Source organism: Calidris pugnax, unplaced genomic scaffold (genome assembly GCF_001431845.1).
Source record: "Calidris pugnax isolate Ruff unplaced genomic scaffold, ASM143184v1 scaffold186, whole genome shotgun sequence".
Taxonomy (NCBI): Eukaryota; Metazoa; Chordata; class Aves; order Charadriiformes; family Scolopacidae; genus Calidris; species Calidris pugnax.
Genome location: NW_015090994.1, coordinates 1,580,264 through 1,599,099, shown reverse-complemented (window position 1 = coordinate 1,599,099; position 18,836 = coordinate 1,580,264). Strand labels below are relative to the sequence as shown.

General features: G+C 47.0%; 1 protein-coding gene across 4 annotated transcripts; it reads right to left on the bottom strand.

Moving 5' to 3' along the window:
- Nucleotides 1–2,151: 2,151 nt before the first annotated feature.
- LOC106895416 (calcitonin gene-related peptide) lies at nt 2,152–7,845 on the bottom strand. Of its 4 annotated transcripts, none has more exons than XM_014954831.1 (5): nt 7,765–7,845; nt 6,630–6,725; nt 6,209–6,340; nt 2,939–3,129; nt 2,152–2,629 (listed from the first exon to the last, which is right to left on the bottom strand). In XM_014954831.1, exons 2-4 carry the CDS (start codon nt 6,713–6,715, stop codon nt 2,967–2,969), a joined length of 381 nt encoding a protein of 126 aa, XP_014810317.1. In that variant the 5' UTR covers nt 6,716–6,725; nt 7,765–7,845; the 3' UTR covers nt 2,152–2,629; nt 2,939–2,966. The 4 variants fall into 4 exon arrangements, 3 of the variants coding, with proteins under 3 accessions (XP_014810317.1, XP_014810318.1, XP_014810316.1); XM_014954832.1 differs by having other exon boundaries at nt 2,939–3,126; XR_001413415.1 differs by lacking the exon at nt 2,152–2,629 and adding an exon at nt 4,378–5,225 and having other exon boundaries at nt 3,106–3,129.
- Nucleotides 7,846–18,836: the final 10,991 nt, after the last annotated feature.

The following is an 18,836-nucleotide window of genomic DNA, read 5'->3' as shown; positions in this document are numbered from 1 at the left end:
ATCCAACCTTCCTCCAACCAGGACAATGTAAAATCCAGCACTGACATTACTAGAATCTGTTTTACATGTTAGGTTTGTCATTTGGCATAAAATTAGACTGATGAAATTGCTCAGGCTGGCATAAAAAAATGCATAACTTTGTCAAACTGAAAAGAAAGAATAATAGTTTTTGGAAGAGACGGGCACTCCGCCTGTCATACAGTTACCTGGAGCAGCCTCAGGTGTGTCTCTCAGCAGACAAGGGCTGTAAATGGAAAAAATAAACTGCCTGAGCATTCATTTAAAGATGGAGGGGCCCATGAACATTGCCTGGCTTCTTAATAAATATGAATTATTAAATTATATGTGTTCATCGCAGTAACTGTGACTCAGCATTTTACCCTGGAGAAGATTAAGATGTTGGGTGTTGTGGCAGGGAGCAAAGACCACCTGCCACCTGTGCCCAGAGGCTCTGCAATAACAGGGAAAGGTGTTGCTGAGGTAACCAGGTAATCTCAGCAGACAATCCCCACCTTGTGCACAGGAAAAGAGGGAAAAATATCCCAAACCTCACAAAGAATGCTTCAGGGCTCCAAAACTGGCCGCTGGCTCTAACCCAACCAGATCCTCATACAAGCAGAGGGGGTGGTTCACCATGTGAGTATATCACACCCAGTTGCAGCCAAGCTCAGGTTCTTCAGATGAAAATGGAAAAAAGCCCTTGACTATTTCACAGAATCACAGAATCTTCTAGGTTGGAAGGGACCTTAAAGATCATCTTGTCCAACCGTCAACCTGACTGACAAAAATAGACACCCACACAACAAACAAGGAGCATCATCACTAAACCAGACCTCCCAGCACTACATCAACCCGTCTTTTGAACACCTCCAGGGATGGGGCCTCAACCACCTCCCTGGGCAGCCCATTCCAATGGCTGATGACCCTTTCAGTGAAAAAATGTTTCCTAATATCCAGCCTGAACCTCCCCTGGTGCAACTTGAGGCCATTTCCTCTCATCCTGTCGCCTGGGACTTGGGAGAAGAGACCGACCCCCACCTCTCTACACCCTCCTTTCAGGGAGTTGGAGAGAGCAATAAGGTCTCCCCTCAGCCTCCTCTTCTCCAGGCTGAATAACCCCAGCTCCCTCAGCCTCTCCTCATAAGACTTGTGCTCCAGACCCCTCACCAGCTTTGTCGCCCTTCTCTGGACCCGGACAACAGGTTTGCAACCCAAGTCTGAACATCCCTTCTTTGCCCATTTGGGAACTGGAACTTTTGCCTCTAAACTGTTTTATATCTTCTACAAGGTCTAGCTTTGTACGCTGACTTACCAGGGCTGAAATGTTCCCCAAGGAATAAAACCATAGCCACGAATGAGCATGGTACAGAGGCATCGTCACCGAACAGCCTGACTGGCTATGTCTACAGCTGGTTGACCACGCTTCTCTTTTTGGCTCTAACACCTGCAGCAGAGACAGACAAAGATATCATGAGAGCCTTAACCTCCACTTTGCACAGCGAGGTGATCTTCAGCTGAACTAACCAAGCAGATTTTAGACTCCAGCTGTGGAGCCACAGAACAAACCTAAACAAATATCTGACTCAGCTACTAAACTGAAGCAGCAGCAACTTTGAAGAGGAAGTTGGCAGCGCCACTTAGAAGTCCATGGATTGCTTCCAGCTACCCTCTTCTCCACTCACTCTAATTATTTATCCCTGATCCCTAAATAGACTGTTTCAGGATTGCTTAAAAGAAAGGTACATTTCCGTAGCTCCTTTTTCTCTTCCTTTCTAATTCACTTTTTCAACCTTAGACAAAAATCTACGAAGGTTGTTAGGCCATTTCATCTGAACTACATCCTGTATAAGAACATTTAGTCTTAACCCACACATGATGAAGTTTGTCTCTATGGTTTTATTAAATGTAGCTGTGGCTTCTTTTTGCTTTTCTAGCAGAAGTCTCATTAAGTAGTGTCTTTTTGAGCTACTGCTTTATATACATAAAAGACAGCTATTCTTTCCGTTCTGAACTTTTGACTCAAATCCTAGTATTTATAGTTAATAAGGCTGTAGCAGATCAATGGGCCATCTGATCTCCACTGATGTTGGGTTAGTACCCAATGTTTCCACAAGTGTGTTCAAATGAAAGATCAGTTTCTCAATCCAAGTGTATCTAAAATACTTTTTTAATTTTGCGTAAATTCACAAATGATACAATATTTAAGTGTCTGTTGGTTTTTCTTTTAAACATACTGTACAATCAGGTTAGTTAAGTGTTTTACATCAAGGCACAGCACACCGTATAATACACATATGCCTTGCCAGGCAGCAGCTTAGTATAATCCCCGAGTTGTGGCAGTAGTGCCAGGATAAGTAGCATGGATCACATATAAGCTGGAAGATAAATAAATAATAGATGCTGTCACATTTTATTTGAAATAGAGTTGCATATAAAAAGAATATACAATAATTTAACTTTAATAACTAGATTCTCTTGTACTATACATAACAGAAGTGTTTTCATTTGTATTAAATAAAACATTTTCAGTATTAGGATGCAAAATTAATCTTCTTTCTGGCTGTCTTGATTTATGGAGAAGAGTTGCTTTTGTTAGAAATTATAGTTGAACTTTCAGTTTCACGGCAACCTGAAAGAAACAAATCCAGAGTTACTGGTATGTTAATAAAGAAATGTTTCTGGTAAAATAAACAAATAACTCTAACCAAACCCTTGCATTTAGTTAATACACTGCAAAGCTAGTTATCTAAGTAGAACATCTACAAAAGCTCTTCTTTACAGTCTAAACATGCTACTATTATATTTGTAACATCATCTTTTATGCTGTCACTTGCTCTGCTTTCTCAGGTTAACGTAGTTATTCATCCAGTAAAACTAAAATTCTGACAGTGGCACAGGTCGCTTGCGTTACAGATTTGGTTTATTGAGGCGTATTTACCATATTCACATTATCATTCAGCTTTTTTTTATATTTGAATGCTTCTTCTTCGCCTGCCGAAGGCCTTGGACCCCACGTTGGTTGGTACAAAGTTGTTCTTGCCCACTCCTCCTGACCTGCTCAGGAAGTCTGCCAGGCGGTGGGTCACACAGGTGGCTGTGTTGCACGCCCTCTTCTGTGCTGTGACACTGCTTTTCAAAAGGAAAAAAAAAAAGAGTTAGTTCCTGAAGCATCTACACTGCATACCATGAGACCTCAGTAAGGGATGCTAGGCCTAGGAGAGTTTTCTGTAGGAGTAGGCTTGCTGAGCAGCAGGGATTTGCAGCTTCTAAGCTCTAAAAGATGTGTCTTTATGTTTTTCTAAGCGTCAGTCTCAGTTTAAAAGAGGTGGCTGAGCCCTTCCTCTCTTGGGCAGTTGGACCAAAGGTTAAGCCACACCAGATTTTCAGCAACACCTGAGCCATCACCTGCCTCCAGCAAGTCCCTATGGCCAACAGAGAGCTACAGAGGAGGCCCAGGTCTGGATTATTTAACCAATCCCCACTTCCTCCAAAAGCTGAGATCTGCATATTTTTTTTTTTTGTAGTGCTGCTGAAGGACAGCAGCAGGCACTGATCTTTAACCTCTCACTTCAACATCCGTGCTCCAGAATGCCCAGAAAACACAAGAAATCCCAGCATCACTGATGACAACTGCTTTCCAAGCAGAACCACACAAACATACTGCTTCCACATATTTAATTAATGTGGAAACCCCCCCATTCCTGGAGTCAGACCTCTGTCTACTACAACACTTCACTACAGGAGCAGTTCACAGGATTAGGTCTGTTTTGAGTTCAGCCTCTCTGTCTACTACAACACTTCACTACAGGAGTAATTCACAGGATTAGGTCTGTTCTCAGAGTTCAGCCCACAGCTAATAATTTTGCTAGATGGAATACTTATAGGCATAAGCATTCAAACAGTCCTTCCTTGAAGAATTTCCTATTAAAGCAATGACATTCTTTCAGTAGAAGGGATTTTTTTCCCTCAGATATGCATTACAAGACAGTTTATTAATGTTAACGACGAACACTGTTCATAACCTTACTGCCAATTCTATTAAAGCAATGACATTCTTTCAGTAGAAGGGATTTTTTTCCTCAGATATGCATTACAAGACAGTTTATTAATGTTAACAACGAACACTGTTCATAACATTAATGCCAATTTTTTTGGAACAGGCCTCTGGTAGATGCAGTGCTGCAATAGAAGAACTTTAAAGAAATCTGGTTTTGTCTCTTAATTTACAATTCACCTACAACATACTGTCTTGAATTAATGCAAATATTGTCTTGAATTAATGCAAATATTTTAAAGATACCAGAGTTTTAAAATATACTGTTGTAAAGACCTATTGTAAAGTAAGAAAGGAAGAAGAAAAGAACACAAAATTCTTACCTGGAAGTATTCAGTACCCAGTTTTAAACAGGATTACATTTCTAGTTTGTTTGAACAAATTTGTATGAGCCTTTCCTCATTCCTTTGCTCCTCAGGACCCTTGCTAACAGGAGTACATGCTTGCCCAATCACATCAGTACGTACGTATGTGTCCAATTCCAATTTCTAAGTTCTCTTAAAACTTCTCTAGAATTACTGGCATTGCCTCTCTTGAATATTAAGACAGCTTTTAAAATTTTTCTAGCCTTTTCTAGAAATCTCACATCCTAAAACAAGTTATTAAACCAAGCAGATCTAATCCTTATAGAAAAATAGGTTTATTGAACAAGTGCATGGCCAAGCACAAAAGAAGAGTCTACTTGTACACTTAACAGCCAGAAATGAAGAGCCTTGTTTAGAATTTTTTTTTTAATCAGGGTCTAAGAAAATCATTTGAAATGTCAAGGCAGTGCTGTTTATTTTTATTTATTTATTTTCCCCCCCTAGCTTGGTGTGCATGTTATGTTCTCTGTCTTCCTAACTTTATGGTCCATCTCAAACATTCTCTGTCGAAAACAGAATCAAAAGAACACAGCAAAGTTAGCAATCAAAGTTAGATCCACATGCATCAGGTTAAAAAAAGGGGTAGGAGGGGAGGAATAAGCAATGTCTAGTTGTTTCCTAGAGGGTCCCCATAGCTTGCATAGCGTTCGTGTTCCGGGTCACTCAGCACATTTCTTTTCTTGCCAGGAGTTCCAGCCCCGACGTCAGTGCGAGGGTAAGTTTGCAATTTGTGCAATTCTTGAGACAGTTTGCCCAGCACACAAGTACTCAGACTGGCACAGCGTTTGGAAATAGGTCTATCCAGGCTGCAGGGGGGAAAAAAAAAAAACAAAAAAAAACAAACAACACAACAACAAACATGCCCAAAGGAAGAGTAGATCTCCAACATGCATCTTCATGCATTTCTTCCCTACGTAAATATACTTTATAAACTATAATAAAAAAACCAAACCCTCCGCATCACATTCCATGCAAGGGAAGTTCATACAAATGCATCAGAGAAGGAAAACACTGGTTTTTTCAACTAATTCAACTTTGTTGAAAAGCAAGCTCATTCATTAGCCTTTTGGATGCTGGCAGTCAGTGGTGGGGAAGTGTGACTCCCCCCGTGTTCAGCATGCTGTTCGGTCTCTGGTACATCACCACCATGCTCTGGGATACAAATCCTGCCAGGATAATGCAAATGCACTCGCATGCCTTGGGTCTGTGGGGGGTCTTGGGTCTGCGTGCATCAGGAGGAAGGTGTCCCCCCTGCCAGGGGCTCCCCATGCCTTACGACAGCATGCACCTTCACGACAGAGAATCCAAGAGTGACTCAACGGCCCCTCACACTCCCACTAGGAAGACGTACCTTTTGCTGCCATATTTTAACACAACCCCCTCATTCATAAACGTCCCCCCAGGGATGTTTAGATGGGGTACTGAGGGACATGGTGTAGGGGAGGACTTTGTAGAGTAGGGTAGATGGTTGGACTCGATGATCCCAAGGGTCTCTTCCAACCTCAATGATTCTATGATTCTATGATTCAAGCTCAACTCGCCTTCCACTTTCAGTTGCAGAAGACAGACAGAAGCAGGTTAACTAGGTGGAAGCCATTCCCCCCATACCAACATCAGGGTGCCTCTGCAGTATCATCCTTCACCAGTTTGGTGACCACCGTTAGCCATAACTCCAAGAAAAGAAAAATAAACCTTGAACTGCAGATGGGTCTGCTCAGATGGCTGTTGTTAAGGATCAAACACGTTCCCCCCCGTTGTCTTTTGCCCACCCCAGAGCTGCAGTCCTTACCTGTTCCCCTCAGAGGCTTGCTCCAGCTCTTCTGCTGTCATCTGTATGAACTCTTTGACCAGGGCGTTTAATAACCTCCGAGCTTCGTAGTCGCTGAGCGTCACTCGCTCTGCCAGGGACTCCAGGCCAGGTCTGGGCAGGGGCAAAGCAAAACAGGGTGAATAAAACCCAGTGTGCTGCAGCCAGAGGGGTTTGTCACTCATCAGTGCACATCACGACAGTGTAAGCCCTCCTCATGCCCAGCATTAGGTGTTTTATATATGCAATTAAAAATTACAGTGCCAAAGAGAGCTTCAAAAGAAAAAAAAAAAAAGCCAGCTTTCTCATTCACCGTGGTCTGTTTTCCCCCTGGACCTCTAAAGCATCCAAGTATTTTCATGCCATTCAGACAGAGCAGTCAGCAACAGGACAAGCTTCTTACCTGACTGGGGCTGCCTGGCAGCTCTCCATCTGGCACACAACCAAGGCATAAACAGCAAGGAAAGATGAAATCTTCAGCATAACCATGATTTCCTCTCTACAACAAAGAGGTACATCAAGCAATGGCCGCTTTCCAACCCTCTCAATCCTGTAAGATCTTCTAAAGAGGTCATCGTTCCCTAGCCACAAGTAACACAAACGCTAACAGCTTCTTTTTCTTTTCTTTTTTTTCCAAAATATATATTGCCTTTCCACTTCTTTTGGTTATAGCTATTATGCTGCTATTTTTTCAAAATTTTAAAATAACTCCGCACTGTTACAGAGGATAAAAATGCAGCTTTTCAGAGCTGCAGCCCTGTACAGCTCTCTGCATTGAACTTAATGCAGACTTTCCCTCAAATTGGTGGAAAACACGTTCCTCTGCCTCGCTGCTGCACACAACGTGTGTCCAACACGGACAGGTGTGGGGTAAGAGTCGCAGGAAAAGAAAAACCAACATGTTTATTGACTAATATTTGGAAGAACGAAGTGCCACTGGCAGCACTTTGCCTGAAGCTGCTTGCTTCGTGGCAGGTAGCACACTGGTACCCCAGTTCAGACTACACTATACGAATTCAGGAGTTAAATTTCAATAAGTAGAAAACCAGAAAAAAAGGATATGTTTAAAAGTAGCCATCAGAACAAAACCTGTAAAAAATGTATAGATATATATATATATATACACACCCTGAAGATACCTGCTTTGAGAGACACCTCTTTCTCTTATAGCATCAATATGTTGGACTCAGGAGCACACCACGAACTACCACACCGGCTCCGTGTCCTCCAGCTCCCGTTTCCCGACGGGGCCCATCGGAAGGACCAGGCGCCTTCCGCGGGGCGCCGCGCATCACCCGAGGGGTGCTCAGCGCCGGCGGAGCACCCAGCCCCGCACCGGGGGAGCCGTCCCGCCGGGAAGAGAGAGAAGGAGGAGGAAGAAGAGGAGGAGGAGGAGGAGCAGCAACTCTCTCCCACCTTCCTCGCCCAGCCGCGGAACGAGCGCGCACTCCTGAATGGAAGCAGGGCGGCCCCGCGCAAAGCCCCGCACCCCCGGGAGAGGAAGGGGGGTGACGCGGGGAGTCCGCGGCGGTGCTTACCGGCGGGGAGGCGCGGCGCGGTGCGGAGGAGGGTTCCGCTGAGGCGGCCGATCCGCGGTGCCACGCAGGGCCCGCCGGCGCCCCTTTATACCTGCCGCCGCCGCTGCCTGCGTGGGCGCCCGCGCGCGCCCGCCAGCCAATCGCCGCCTCCGCCGCCCGGCGGGGGGGCTTGGTGCCGGTAATCCCGGGGAGAAGGGCCCTGCGAGCAGCCCCTCTCCGCGCCGTGCCCCGCCAGCCGCCCGCACCGCCTCCCCCCGGCACCGCTCCGCGCCCTCGAGGAAACCGTCATCACCATCATCACCATCATCATCATCATCTTCATCACCGCCACCGCAATAACACACCTCTCAACGGGCAGGTGCAGCGGAAGAGGCACCGGGGAAGGGAGGGTCTCCATCCCCGCCGGCGGGGATTACCGGCCAGCTGCCCCGCCGCCCCATGCATCACCCGCCGAGGGCTCTTTGTCACGGCGCGGCCGCGCAGCACCTGCCCGCGCAGGATGTTTGCCCAGACGGCGGGTTTGCGGCGGGGAAACCGGGGGGGGAAACCGGGGGGGAAACCGGCGGGGGCGGCCGCCCTGCCCGAGACCCCACTCGGGGGTGGGAGGTGAACGGGCCAGAACGGGCGCGGGGGGGAATGGGGGGAGAAGCGGGACGGGCGGACTCTTCCGCAGCGCGGAAAACCCTTCCGCCGCCCCCCGAGAGCTGGGGGGGGCTCCCCTGCTCGCCGTGAGCCGCGGGGGGGGTTGTGGAGCCGGGAGACGCCGGTGCGCGTCCCCCGCGGGAGAGGGGATGCCCAGACCCCATCCCGGGGATGCCAGACCCTATCCCGGGGGTGCCCAGACCCCGTCCCGGGGATACCCAGACCCTATCCCGGCGATGCCCATCCCGGGGATGCCAGACCCTATCCCGGGGATGCCAGACCCCATCCCGGGGGTGCCCAGACCCCATCCCGGGATACCCAGACCCTATCCCGGGGGTGCCAGACCCTATTTCGGGGGTGCCCAGACCCCATCCCGGGATACCCAGACCCTATCCCGGGGGTGCCAGACCCTATTTCGGGGGTGCCCAGACCCCATCCCGGGATACCCAGACCCTATCCCGGGGGTGCCCAGACCCCGTCCCGGGGATACCCAGACCCTATCCCGGCGATGCCCATCCCGGGGATGCCAGACCCTATCCCGGGGGTGCCCAGACCCTATCTCGGGATACCCAGATCCTATCCCGAGGATGCCCACACCCTATCCCGGGGGTGCCCAGACCCCATCCCGGGGGTGCCCAGACCCTATCCCGGGGGTGCCCAGACCCCATCCCGGGGGTGCCCAGACCCTATCCCGGGGGTGCCCAGACCCCATCCCGGGGGTGCCCAGACCCTATCCCGGGGGTGCCCAGACCCCATCCCGGAGGTGCCCAGACCCTATCCCGGGGATGCCAGACCCTATCCCGGGGGTGCCCAGACTCCATCCCGGGGATGCCAGACCCTATCCCGGGGATGCCCAGACCCCATCCCGGGGATACCCAGACCCTATCCCGGCGATGCCCATCCCGGGGATGCCAGACCCTATCCCGGGGGTGCCCAGACCCTATCCCGGGATACCCAGATCCTATCCCGAGGATGCCCACACCCCATCCCGGGGATTCCCAGACCCCATCCCGGGGGTGCCCAGACCCTATCCCGGGGGTGCCCAGACCCCATCCCGGAGGTGCCCAGACCCCATCCCGGGGATGCCCAGACCCTATCCCGGGGATGCCAGACCCCATCCCGGGGATGCCCAGACCCTATCCCGGGGATGCCAGACCCTATCCCGGGGGTGCCCAGACCCCAGCCCCGGCAGCGGGCGATACGCTGTGCGGAGGAGCGCAGGGAGCGCGGCCGGAGGAGGGGGGTCCGCGCTGACGGTACCCGGGACCCCCGGCGCGGCTCCGCCCGTTCCCGTCCCTGCCTCCCTTCCCTGCATCCCTTCCACCGCCCGTACCGCGCTGCTGCGGACACACCGCGGCCGGCGGAGCCCCGCGCACGCTTGCGCGGCCGCTGCGCACGGCTGGACAGGTGCCGAGGGCAGCGAAATGGCTCGCTTTTCTAATTAAAACGGGTGGGGAAGCTTTCCCGGGGACCTCCTGGCGTTTCTCCGTTCGTGTTTCCGCGGAGGCGACGCCGCGGGTCGCGCCCGACGGCGGGAATGGTGCGTGTCACCGCGGGGGGATAAAGCTGCGGGGACGGGTTTGTTGGTGCGGTTTTAGCCCGGAGGTTTCAGGGGGTACACGCACACGCTGAAAATCACGCGCGAGTGCTCGAGGGTCCGATGAGGGTTCCCTCTTCTCGGCCTCCCGCGCACCTTCCTCTTCCTCCCCGCGGAGGGGGGCGGGGGGCGCACCCGCGGGGGCTGCGCGACTTCTCCGCGCTCGTTTTGCGGAACGACGGTTGCAAAAGCGTATTAGGGGGTTTTTTTTTGGTTCGGGGTTCTAATTTTGGTGTGTTTTGTGGTGGTTTTTTGGTTTTGATTGTTTGGTTTGGGGTTTTTTTTGTTTTGTTTTGTTTTTGTTTTTGTTTTTTGTTTTTTGTTTTTTTTTTTCAGATGACAAGCAATGGGATTTTTTTGGAAAACATCTCGGTAGCTTTCTATGACCCGCTCCGAGCTGCCCAGCTCACCGGCGGTGCCGGGGGGGAGAGGAGCGCCCACCCCCCCGGCCCCGGGAGGAGGTGGGGGGGGCAGGGGGTGCCAATGCACGGCGTGTGGGGCAGTGACGGGTCCGGGTCGCTCCGTGCCCACAAGCACGACGTGGGGGCTCCCAGTAAATTAAGTGCCCGCGGGGGCCCGGGCTCGCCCCGCGTCCGGTGGTGCAGGGGTGAGCGGGGTTCCCCTCCTGCCCGCTCCCCCCACGGGCACCGCTCGTCTCTGCCCCCCCCCGCCCCCGGCACAGACAAATTGAACATTTAACAGCTCCATTGCGCCTATGCTCCTCGCGGGAATCCTCCCGGGAGATTAGATTTTAAATCTCTTCCCTTTCCACGACTCTTAACTCTGATTTTTGAGCTCGTTTATCCGACGTCGCACCCGCAAACGTTGGGTAGCGCCTAAAGAAACGGCTCGGCATCACTTTTCCTCTTCTAACGTGACTCGTACATCAACAGAAATAAAGTGCAGGAACTTCAACCACCAGCCAGGCTCCCAGTCAGGTGTTTCTCTCTCTCTCTCTCTCCCCCTCTGTTCCTTTCCTCTCCCTATGCTAACGGGCAGTCATTCACATTCCCTTCGGGTGTTTATTTACTCCTTGGTTTGCCTAGAATATTCCTGTTTTAACCTTAAAAAATCCAGACAGCTCCACTGGAACAGCACATTTCAGTTCTTCGGGGAGGAAGATGTTGTGTTTCATCTTGGGGATGATTTCAGCCAGTTCAGGTCTGGAGGCAGGCTGTGGTGAGCACAGGGTATCCCATGCCAACACGGCTACTTTGAGCTTGCACAGGAAGAAACGTAAATTTAAAGCAACGGGTATGAATGCCAACAGATCTACTTTTGTGCACATATAGATGAAATAGTACTTGGGTGTTGGCAGGCACTTTGGCTGCTCCTTGCCAGAGCTAATGGAGGGACTCCCAGCTGGAACGCTTCTCCTATTTTTTTCCCCTCAGCTATACGTCACCTGCTCTCACCAGATAGATTTCCTTTTTGCAAATCTCTCCTCTCTTATACATAAGACAAGAAAACCCAGTACAAACAGCTCCGAAGACTAGTTTGTCTATTCTTGAAGCTGTAAAAAAGATACAGGATTTTTACAGGCTGATGGTCTCCTGTTGATAGATAAATCCAAAACTAGAGGTTAAGCATTCATGGAAAAACTAGCACAGAGAGGTACTTATAAGCACTGCGCTGCTATAGCAAGACATTTACTGACACAATCTGTTCCAAGGAACCTGTTCTGCTTTTTTCAGTGCCTGATAATATATCAGGTAAAATAATCAATGGGTATAAGCTCAAAGCAGATGGAAGGAAGAGCTACAGAATGGCTGGATTATTTTATTTTTTTTTTTAATAAATCAACTTGCAGCTCCAAATAAAAGGAATTTTCTCTTCAAAGAAATTTATTTAAACTTTGGGGTAAAAGAAAAATCTGTCCTTTAAAGTGACCTCCTTTCTCTACACTAGATATAACATCCTCTCTTTGATATTATTTTGATATTAACTAACCAATTTTAAATGCAACCATTTCTTTCTACTGGAAATATTGACACTGTGTCAACAAGTCATAGACACTGCAGTGAGGTTCTTAAATGGTACCAGCTGACATGCTGGTAAACAAAAATGTCACATTTATATATTATGTTGAGATTTTTGTCCAATAACAGAATGTCTTCAAGATAGACAAGCCCGTGAGCTGCACAGACAAAATTTCCATTCCCAGGAACGGTTCACACCTGAAAAGAGAGGACCCTACCAAAGGGAAAGGGTAGGCAGTGACGATGCCATGATCCACAGATAGGGTAGGTTCTTCACAACTCATGGTTCAGGTCTCTGCTCTCTCTACGCTTGTTCTTCATTAGCATCTCGTTAAGCCTTTTGCAGGTAAGGACATTTCGTGATGAAACCAGCTCTAAACATCATATGATCTTTCTTTGCGAAGAGAAGCTGGGGAGTTACCTGGTCTACCCAATTCAGGAGCTCATCTCTATGAACATAGAAAGATGTTCATAGAGAAAACAGCCAGCTCTAAACATCATATGATCTTTCTTTGGGAAGAGAAGCTGGGGAGTTACTTATCTGTGTGCCTGGTCTACCTAATTCAGGAGCTCATCTCCATGAACAGCCAGAAAACACTGCGACCTAAGAAGACCCTAGAAGCCACCACGCAGGGGCAACGGAGCATTGTTGAGCTCCTGTCAAAACATCTTTCCAACGTTTCATTGCAAAATGATAAGCCAAGTATGATAAGCCAGAGTTAACAACTTCATGCTGGTGTAAAAACAAGCTGTATATTATCACGTTTGAGGCCCCAGAGGTAATCCTTGCACTCAACTTGTTGCTGGTAAGATCTAGATCTGCTGAGTGTACTCTGTTTGGGTACCTCAAAGAGACAAGTTAAAGAAAGTCCAGAAAAGTAACATTAGGAGTTATCACAGATCCCCTAACATGATTTAGGAGAATGAACTCAAAGATGGGAGAAACAGTTAACAGAAGGAAAGACTATGGAGAGATGTGATAACAAAAATATAAATGCTCACTGTGAAGCAGTAATAATCTACATTCATGGTACTATATTCAGAACAACAAATGTATAGGGGCTTAAAAGGCAACAAAGGAGATAAAGCTTTCTCCAACTGAGATCAATGACATGTAAGAACAGGTTGTGTTGCAGTTATGGGATATCTTTCACTGGAGGGTTTTGTGGCACGGTAGTCCAATATCTGTCAGGAATGACATGTAGTTGATATGCTCTGGGGAAGGAACATAATCAACTAAATATGTTCTCTTTGGATCTTTCACCTCCAGTTTAGGTGATTCTGTAATTTTAATAGCTAGAGACTGGCTTAAACTCTGTAATGTAACACCTTACCTCTCCTTCGAACTTTTGTTAGCATTTGCTTTTGTAAAACTTACATCCCTAACTGGTCTAACCCTTTGCTTAATTCTGTTTCCATAGCCCCCAGAAAGCCACATTCAGATTTAAAATAAGCTCACCTCAAGCTTATCCACACAAATATTTTACCTATCCATCTTGTAGTTCAGTTTGAATTTGGCCCAAAAATGAAAGCCTCTGTTTTATAAAAATGCAGTACTTTCCTGAGAACCAGAATGCTGATATAGATCCCAACACTAAGCTGGATTTAGGCTGCTTCAGTGACCACTACTGAGAAAGTGGAACTGCTGCTGAACTAATTACTGAGAAACCTATGAATCAGTCTGGAAGCAAATTTTCTTCCAAAATGCTTTAGGAAAGCTTCCAGACTGACGTAGGGAAGACACTTTATACAGATCAGCGTTGCCTTGTTTTAATCTCACTGAAACATTCCTCCTGAGCTTTTTTGCTCAGTAGCTTTTGCAGCAGTTCAAAACCCAGTGTGAAATAGTCTTTTCAAACAAACTGGGTGACACTGTCCCGCACTGAGGTTTGCTCGGCGAGGCAGAAGGGGCAGAGCAAGAAGCTGGCTATGGCTCTGTCTCCTCCTGTCCTGCATTACAGAATCACAGAATCACAGAATCGTAGTGGTTGGAAGGGACCTCAGAGATCATTGAGTCCAACCAACAAACAAACAAACAAACAAAACAAAACAAAACAAAACAAAACAAAACAAAACAAAAAAAAACCACAAAAACCACAAACCACCACCCAGGAGTTGGAGAGAGCAAGAAGGTCTCCCCTCAGCCTCCCCAGCTCCCTCAGCCTCTCCTCACAAGACTTGTGCTCCAGACCCCTCACCAGCTTTGTCGCCCTTCTCTGGACCCGCTCCAGCACCTCAATGTCTTTTTTATGGTGGGGGGCCCAAAACTGGACACAGAACTCAAGGTGAGGCCTCACCAGTGCCCAGTACAGGGGGACAATCACCTCTCGGGCCCTACTCCCCACACTGTTCCTGACACAGGCCAGGATGCTGCTGGCTTTCTTGGCCACCTGGGCACACTGCTGGCTCCTGTTCAGCCGACAGTCGACCAACACCCCCAGGTCCTTTTCTGCCAGGCAGCTCCAGCCACTCTGGACCTCAGACCCGCAGCATGACAGGGTAGCACAAAGGGGATAAACTCTAGAGGAAAATCTCACTCTGAAAATACTCCAAAATTGGCACCTATTTCCCATTGGGTTTTACGCATTCTGCAGGTAAGATAAGAGTTGAACAAACTCCTCATCTGGAAAACAACCTCAGAACAGAAAACTAACCTTGTTAAGCAATAGTATAATTATAAAACTTTGATTGCTTGCACAAGTGCTACGCTGCTATCTCATATGTCATCAGAGCACGTCAGCAAAAATATGGTGAGAGACTATGTCCTAAATCCTCAGGTTAATCCCATGCTCGCTCTTTACAGGATATAAAAAGGGTGGAAGATCTCACATCCCCATTTCATTCTTTGTCTTGGTAGTACTGAGGTCTGATTAAACCACAGCGTAACCTGGGAATCCTATCAGTCCCTCACAGGACCATTCAGCTGCCCCAAGACCGTTGGGTACCACAGCTCTACATCCCTGCTGTCTCCAGGGCTGCCCTCTGGGTGAGGAGGACTGGGTGCAATTATTTCTCAGCTGGCTTTTTAATCGTTTGACTCTTGACAAAAGAAACTTGTGCAAGAGCAACAATTTAGCCTGTGCCTTCGACTAAATTGGGAACCAAAACAGATTCCTCTCCTTTCAGTGCTGGTAAACAGTAGATGAAGTCAGAGGATATTACAACATCATATTCACTAATCAGAGTTTCTGGGAACCAATGAGACTATGAATGAATCAATGAGACTATGATATGAGACTATCAACTAAAAGAGATAAATTTCTACATTTCTGCATAAAAATTGACCTAAGCAAACTCCAAAAGAGCCAACAAATAAAATACGCCAAAACTATTTTTGAAGTTACGGTCTTTAAGCCAGTGTCATAATTTCTGTGCCTGCCTGGCAAATCTAAACCGTTCAGGCACGGTAGGACCATGGTGCAGGAAATGGTTTGTTTTTTCAGCAATTGACCACCACAATTTCTGTGCCTGCCTGGCAAATCTAAACCCTTCAGGCACAGTGGGACCATGTTGCAGGAAATGGTTTGTTTTTCAGCAGTTGACCACCAAATTCACAAGGCAAAGCATTAGATGTGTTTTTATGTTTTAGCAATTCTATAAAGCACCAACATCATTAGAGGCTTAGCCAAGGAGATAGTTGTAGCTTAGAAATTAATCACTCGCTATGATGATACAGGCGTGTTAAAAAGAGCTATGTGATTGTAGCAGATAACATCAGGACATGACTCTAACCTTGTCTGTGGGCTTATGAAATTATTTCCTCAGTGAGAAGCATGCCTGTTTTACATACTTCTCTACAGATCTCTATCTTCTCCTTGCCCCGCCCTTGAAGAAAAAGAGCAAGACCTTTACATTTCTGGCTCTAAAATAAATTGTTTTGTTGTATGACATTTTATAAATAACGGCAAGGCTTCACTGGACAAGAGATATTACTACAGGATTGGAAGAGCATTAGCCTGATGAAGGTTTACCTTGTTTTCTAGAAGTACAGCAATGATCTTGAAGGTCCCGTCCAACCTAGATGATTCTATGATGTCAATGCTAAAGAGCAAGAAAGCTGAAGACTGTTTCAAACTGTAGCTGAATACAAGTTTGTGAAATACATAATGGAACTTGGAAAGTGCTTAAATTTTCTCCCAAGAATGTAATAGAGTTATCATCAGGGTCTTAAATTGTTATTAAGAGAACCTCCATATCTGTCAGTACGTTTCTTCAAAAGTCAAAGCTATGCAGTTACTCCCTGTCAAAGAATTGCTTTCTGCCTTTGTTGAGAAGACAGGAACACAATCATTTCCTGTTTCTTGATTGTCTCCAACTTCTCCTTACAGAAGCTACAAAGCCAAGCAATTGTAAATCTTGGTTAGTAGAATGTTTTAGAATATAATAAAGATATGTGCTTTAGTGGGGTTCTTTACTCACCCATCATTTTTTATAATTGAAATCAAAAAACCTTTGCTCATCCGATGAGATTACTCATTTGATCAGCAGTGATTAAGATGAGTAAGACCTTCCCAAAGAAGCAATTCAGCACAAGCTGCCCCCACACTTCTGAAGGAATGAAAAAAAAAAAGGGATCAGGCAGTAACTGGCAAGGAATCCTGCCCTTGGATAGCCATTGGAGTCTTGCATCCTTAAGCCTGTGTTCTTAAGTAATTTCCTCTGTTCACAAGGGTTTATTTATCTCTTACTTTTGACAACTTTCAGTCATATTTATCCATGCTGGTATTTTTTTCCTCCATTTAATCATGCATCCTTTGGAGCTTCTTGGATCTTTAATCTTGGCTGATTCACCACCTCTTCACATTTGGCTTGACCAAAACTGATTTCACTATTCTGCAATCACGCTCTTCAGTTTCTCTTCCTCTGTTACACTGGATAACACCGCTGTCTCTGCTCCATCACCAAGGCTCAAACACTATGGTAAGGGCAGTTTTGACTGTTCTCTCCCCTGCTTGAAGTTAATTGTCAAATATTGTCTGCTTTTTCCCCCCATATAAGTCTATTCCTTCCTTTTTAGCCAAAGGTTTGGACTTCTCTCCCTTCTGATATTTTTTTTTTCTCTTCTAAGGTCTTTTCTATGCTATTTTTTTCCCTTCATCAAAATGCTTGCTGCCAAAACTATCAACCACCTTTCATTTCTTTTCTTACACAGATGTAGTAGAAATCATGATAATCTAAAACACTGGGTGCACGTGAAGTATTACACACTTAAATAACTGAACATTGAAGATAAGCGGTAAAGTGCACGTGAAGTATTACACACTTAAATAACAGAGCATTGAAGATAAGCGGTAAAAAACAATCAATCAATCAAAGCAGCAGTCCTCTTCCTCATACACTTTGAAAACTGCTCAAGTATCATCTTATTGAAGGAGGGATGAGGAGAGAAAAGCACCAACCTCTTTTTTCCAAAGAGAGAAGATTTTGTACATAAATGGTTTGTATCCTTCTAACTGAGACTGCAATGATATGCGCATACCCCATGCCATACACCATATAATGGCATGATGTATCTGGCACATTAATGTTTCTACTCCCAATATAATCAACAGCAATTTAATCTTGCAAGTTAATTCTGTATAATGATCTGAAGGCTCTGAATTAGCCTTTCTCACACTGTTCTGAAGTGGTTTCTGACCAGCCAGCCTGTGGACCTCTAATTCACCAGACTACGCTGAGCTGAAGTGTTTGGAGACCCTCTCATTTGTTTAAATGTGTGTAAGTAATTAAATTTAAATCTGTTGTTTGTGTGCTTTGGCACGACTGCTTCAGCACACTGCACATCTTATTTTAAACCTTGGCCATTTCTCCTCGTTCTGCCTCTGGCTGGAGCCAAGCTGAGGTCCTGAACCTCTTGTGCTCTCTGGTGAGAAATCTTAAGGAGCTGACATTGAAATACTGGTTTGGTTTTTTTTTTTCAGGAATGGCCCAAGACACCAGGTGGTATTATACTGGAAGAAAGAGTGAAGAAATAACTTGGAAGAAGAATGAAACAAACAAACCCGCAGCAGTGCTCACGCCACTTCTTTGTATTCTGACAAACTGGGTAAGGTTTTGATACGGGACGATGGCAGTGACACGTGCTTCACAGGCACTTTGCAGGCAGGACAAGGAAAGATCTTGAGGCAAACAAAAGTGACTACTCATTGCATGAAGATTCACCTGGCCCAGCCAGACCTCAGTGCACGGCAACACACAGGAAACAACTCCAACTGAGAAAACTGGAAACCTTTGCGCTTGGCTTCATTAAATATTACTGGTGAATTGTTCTGCAACACACACGTGACATTTATCTTTCCTTCTCAATCTGCCCATCCTGGGCACACTTTTTGAATCCCGTTCTTTTTACACGTTACAGCCCCGTTCCCTATTCTTCATCCCCTTCCTGGGGAAGAAGAATGTCAGGCATCAGTACAGGTTAGGGGTGGACCTGCTGGAGACAAGCTCTGAAGAAAAGGATCTAGGGGTCCTGGTGGACAACAAAATGCCAATGAGCAAGCAGTGTGCTCTTGTGGCCAAGAGGCCAACGGAATCCTGGGCTGCGTAGGGAAGAGTGTGGCCAGCAGGTCAAGGGAGGTCATTCTCCCCCTCTACTCTGCACTGGTGAGGCCACAACTGGAATCCTGCCTCCAGTGCTGGGCTCCCCAGTTCAAGAGAGACAGGGAACTGCTGGAGAGAGTCCAGCAAAGGGCAACAAAGATGATTAAAGGATTGGAGCATCTCCCTTATGAGGAGAGACTGAGAGAGCTGGGACTCTTTAGTCTGGAGAAGAGAAGGCTGAGGGGGGACCTTATCAATGCTGACAAGTATCTCAAGGGCGGGCTGAGGGAGGAGGGAACCAGACTCTTTTCAGT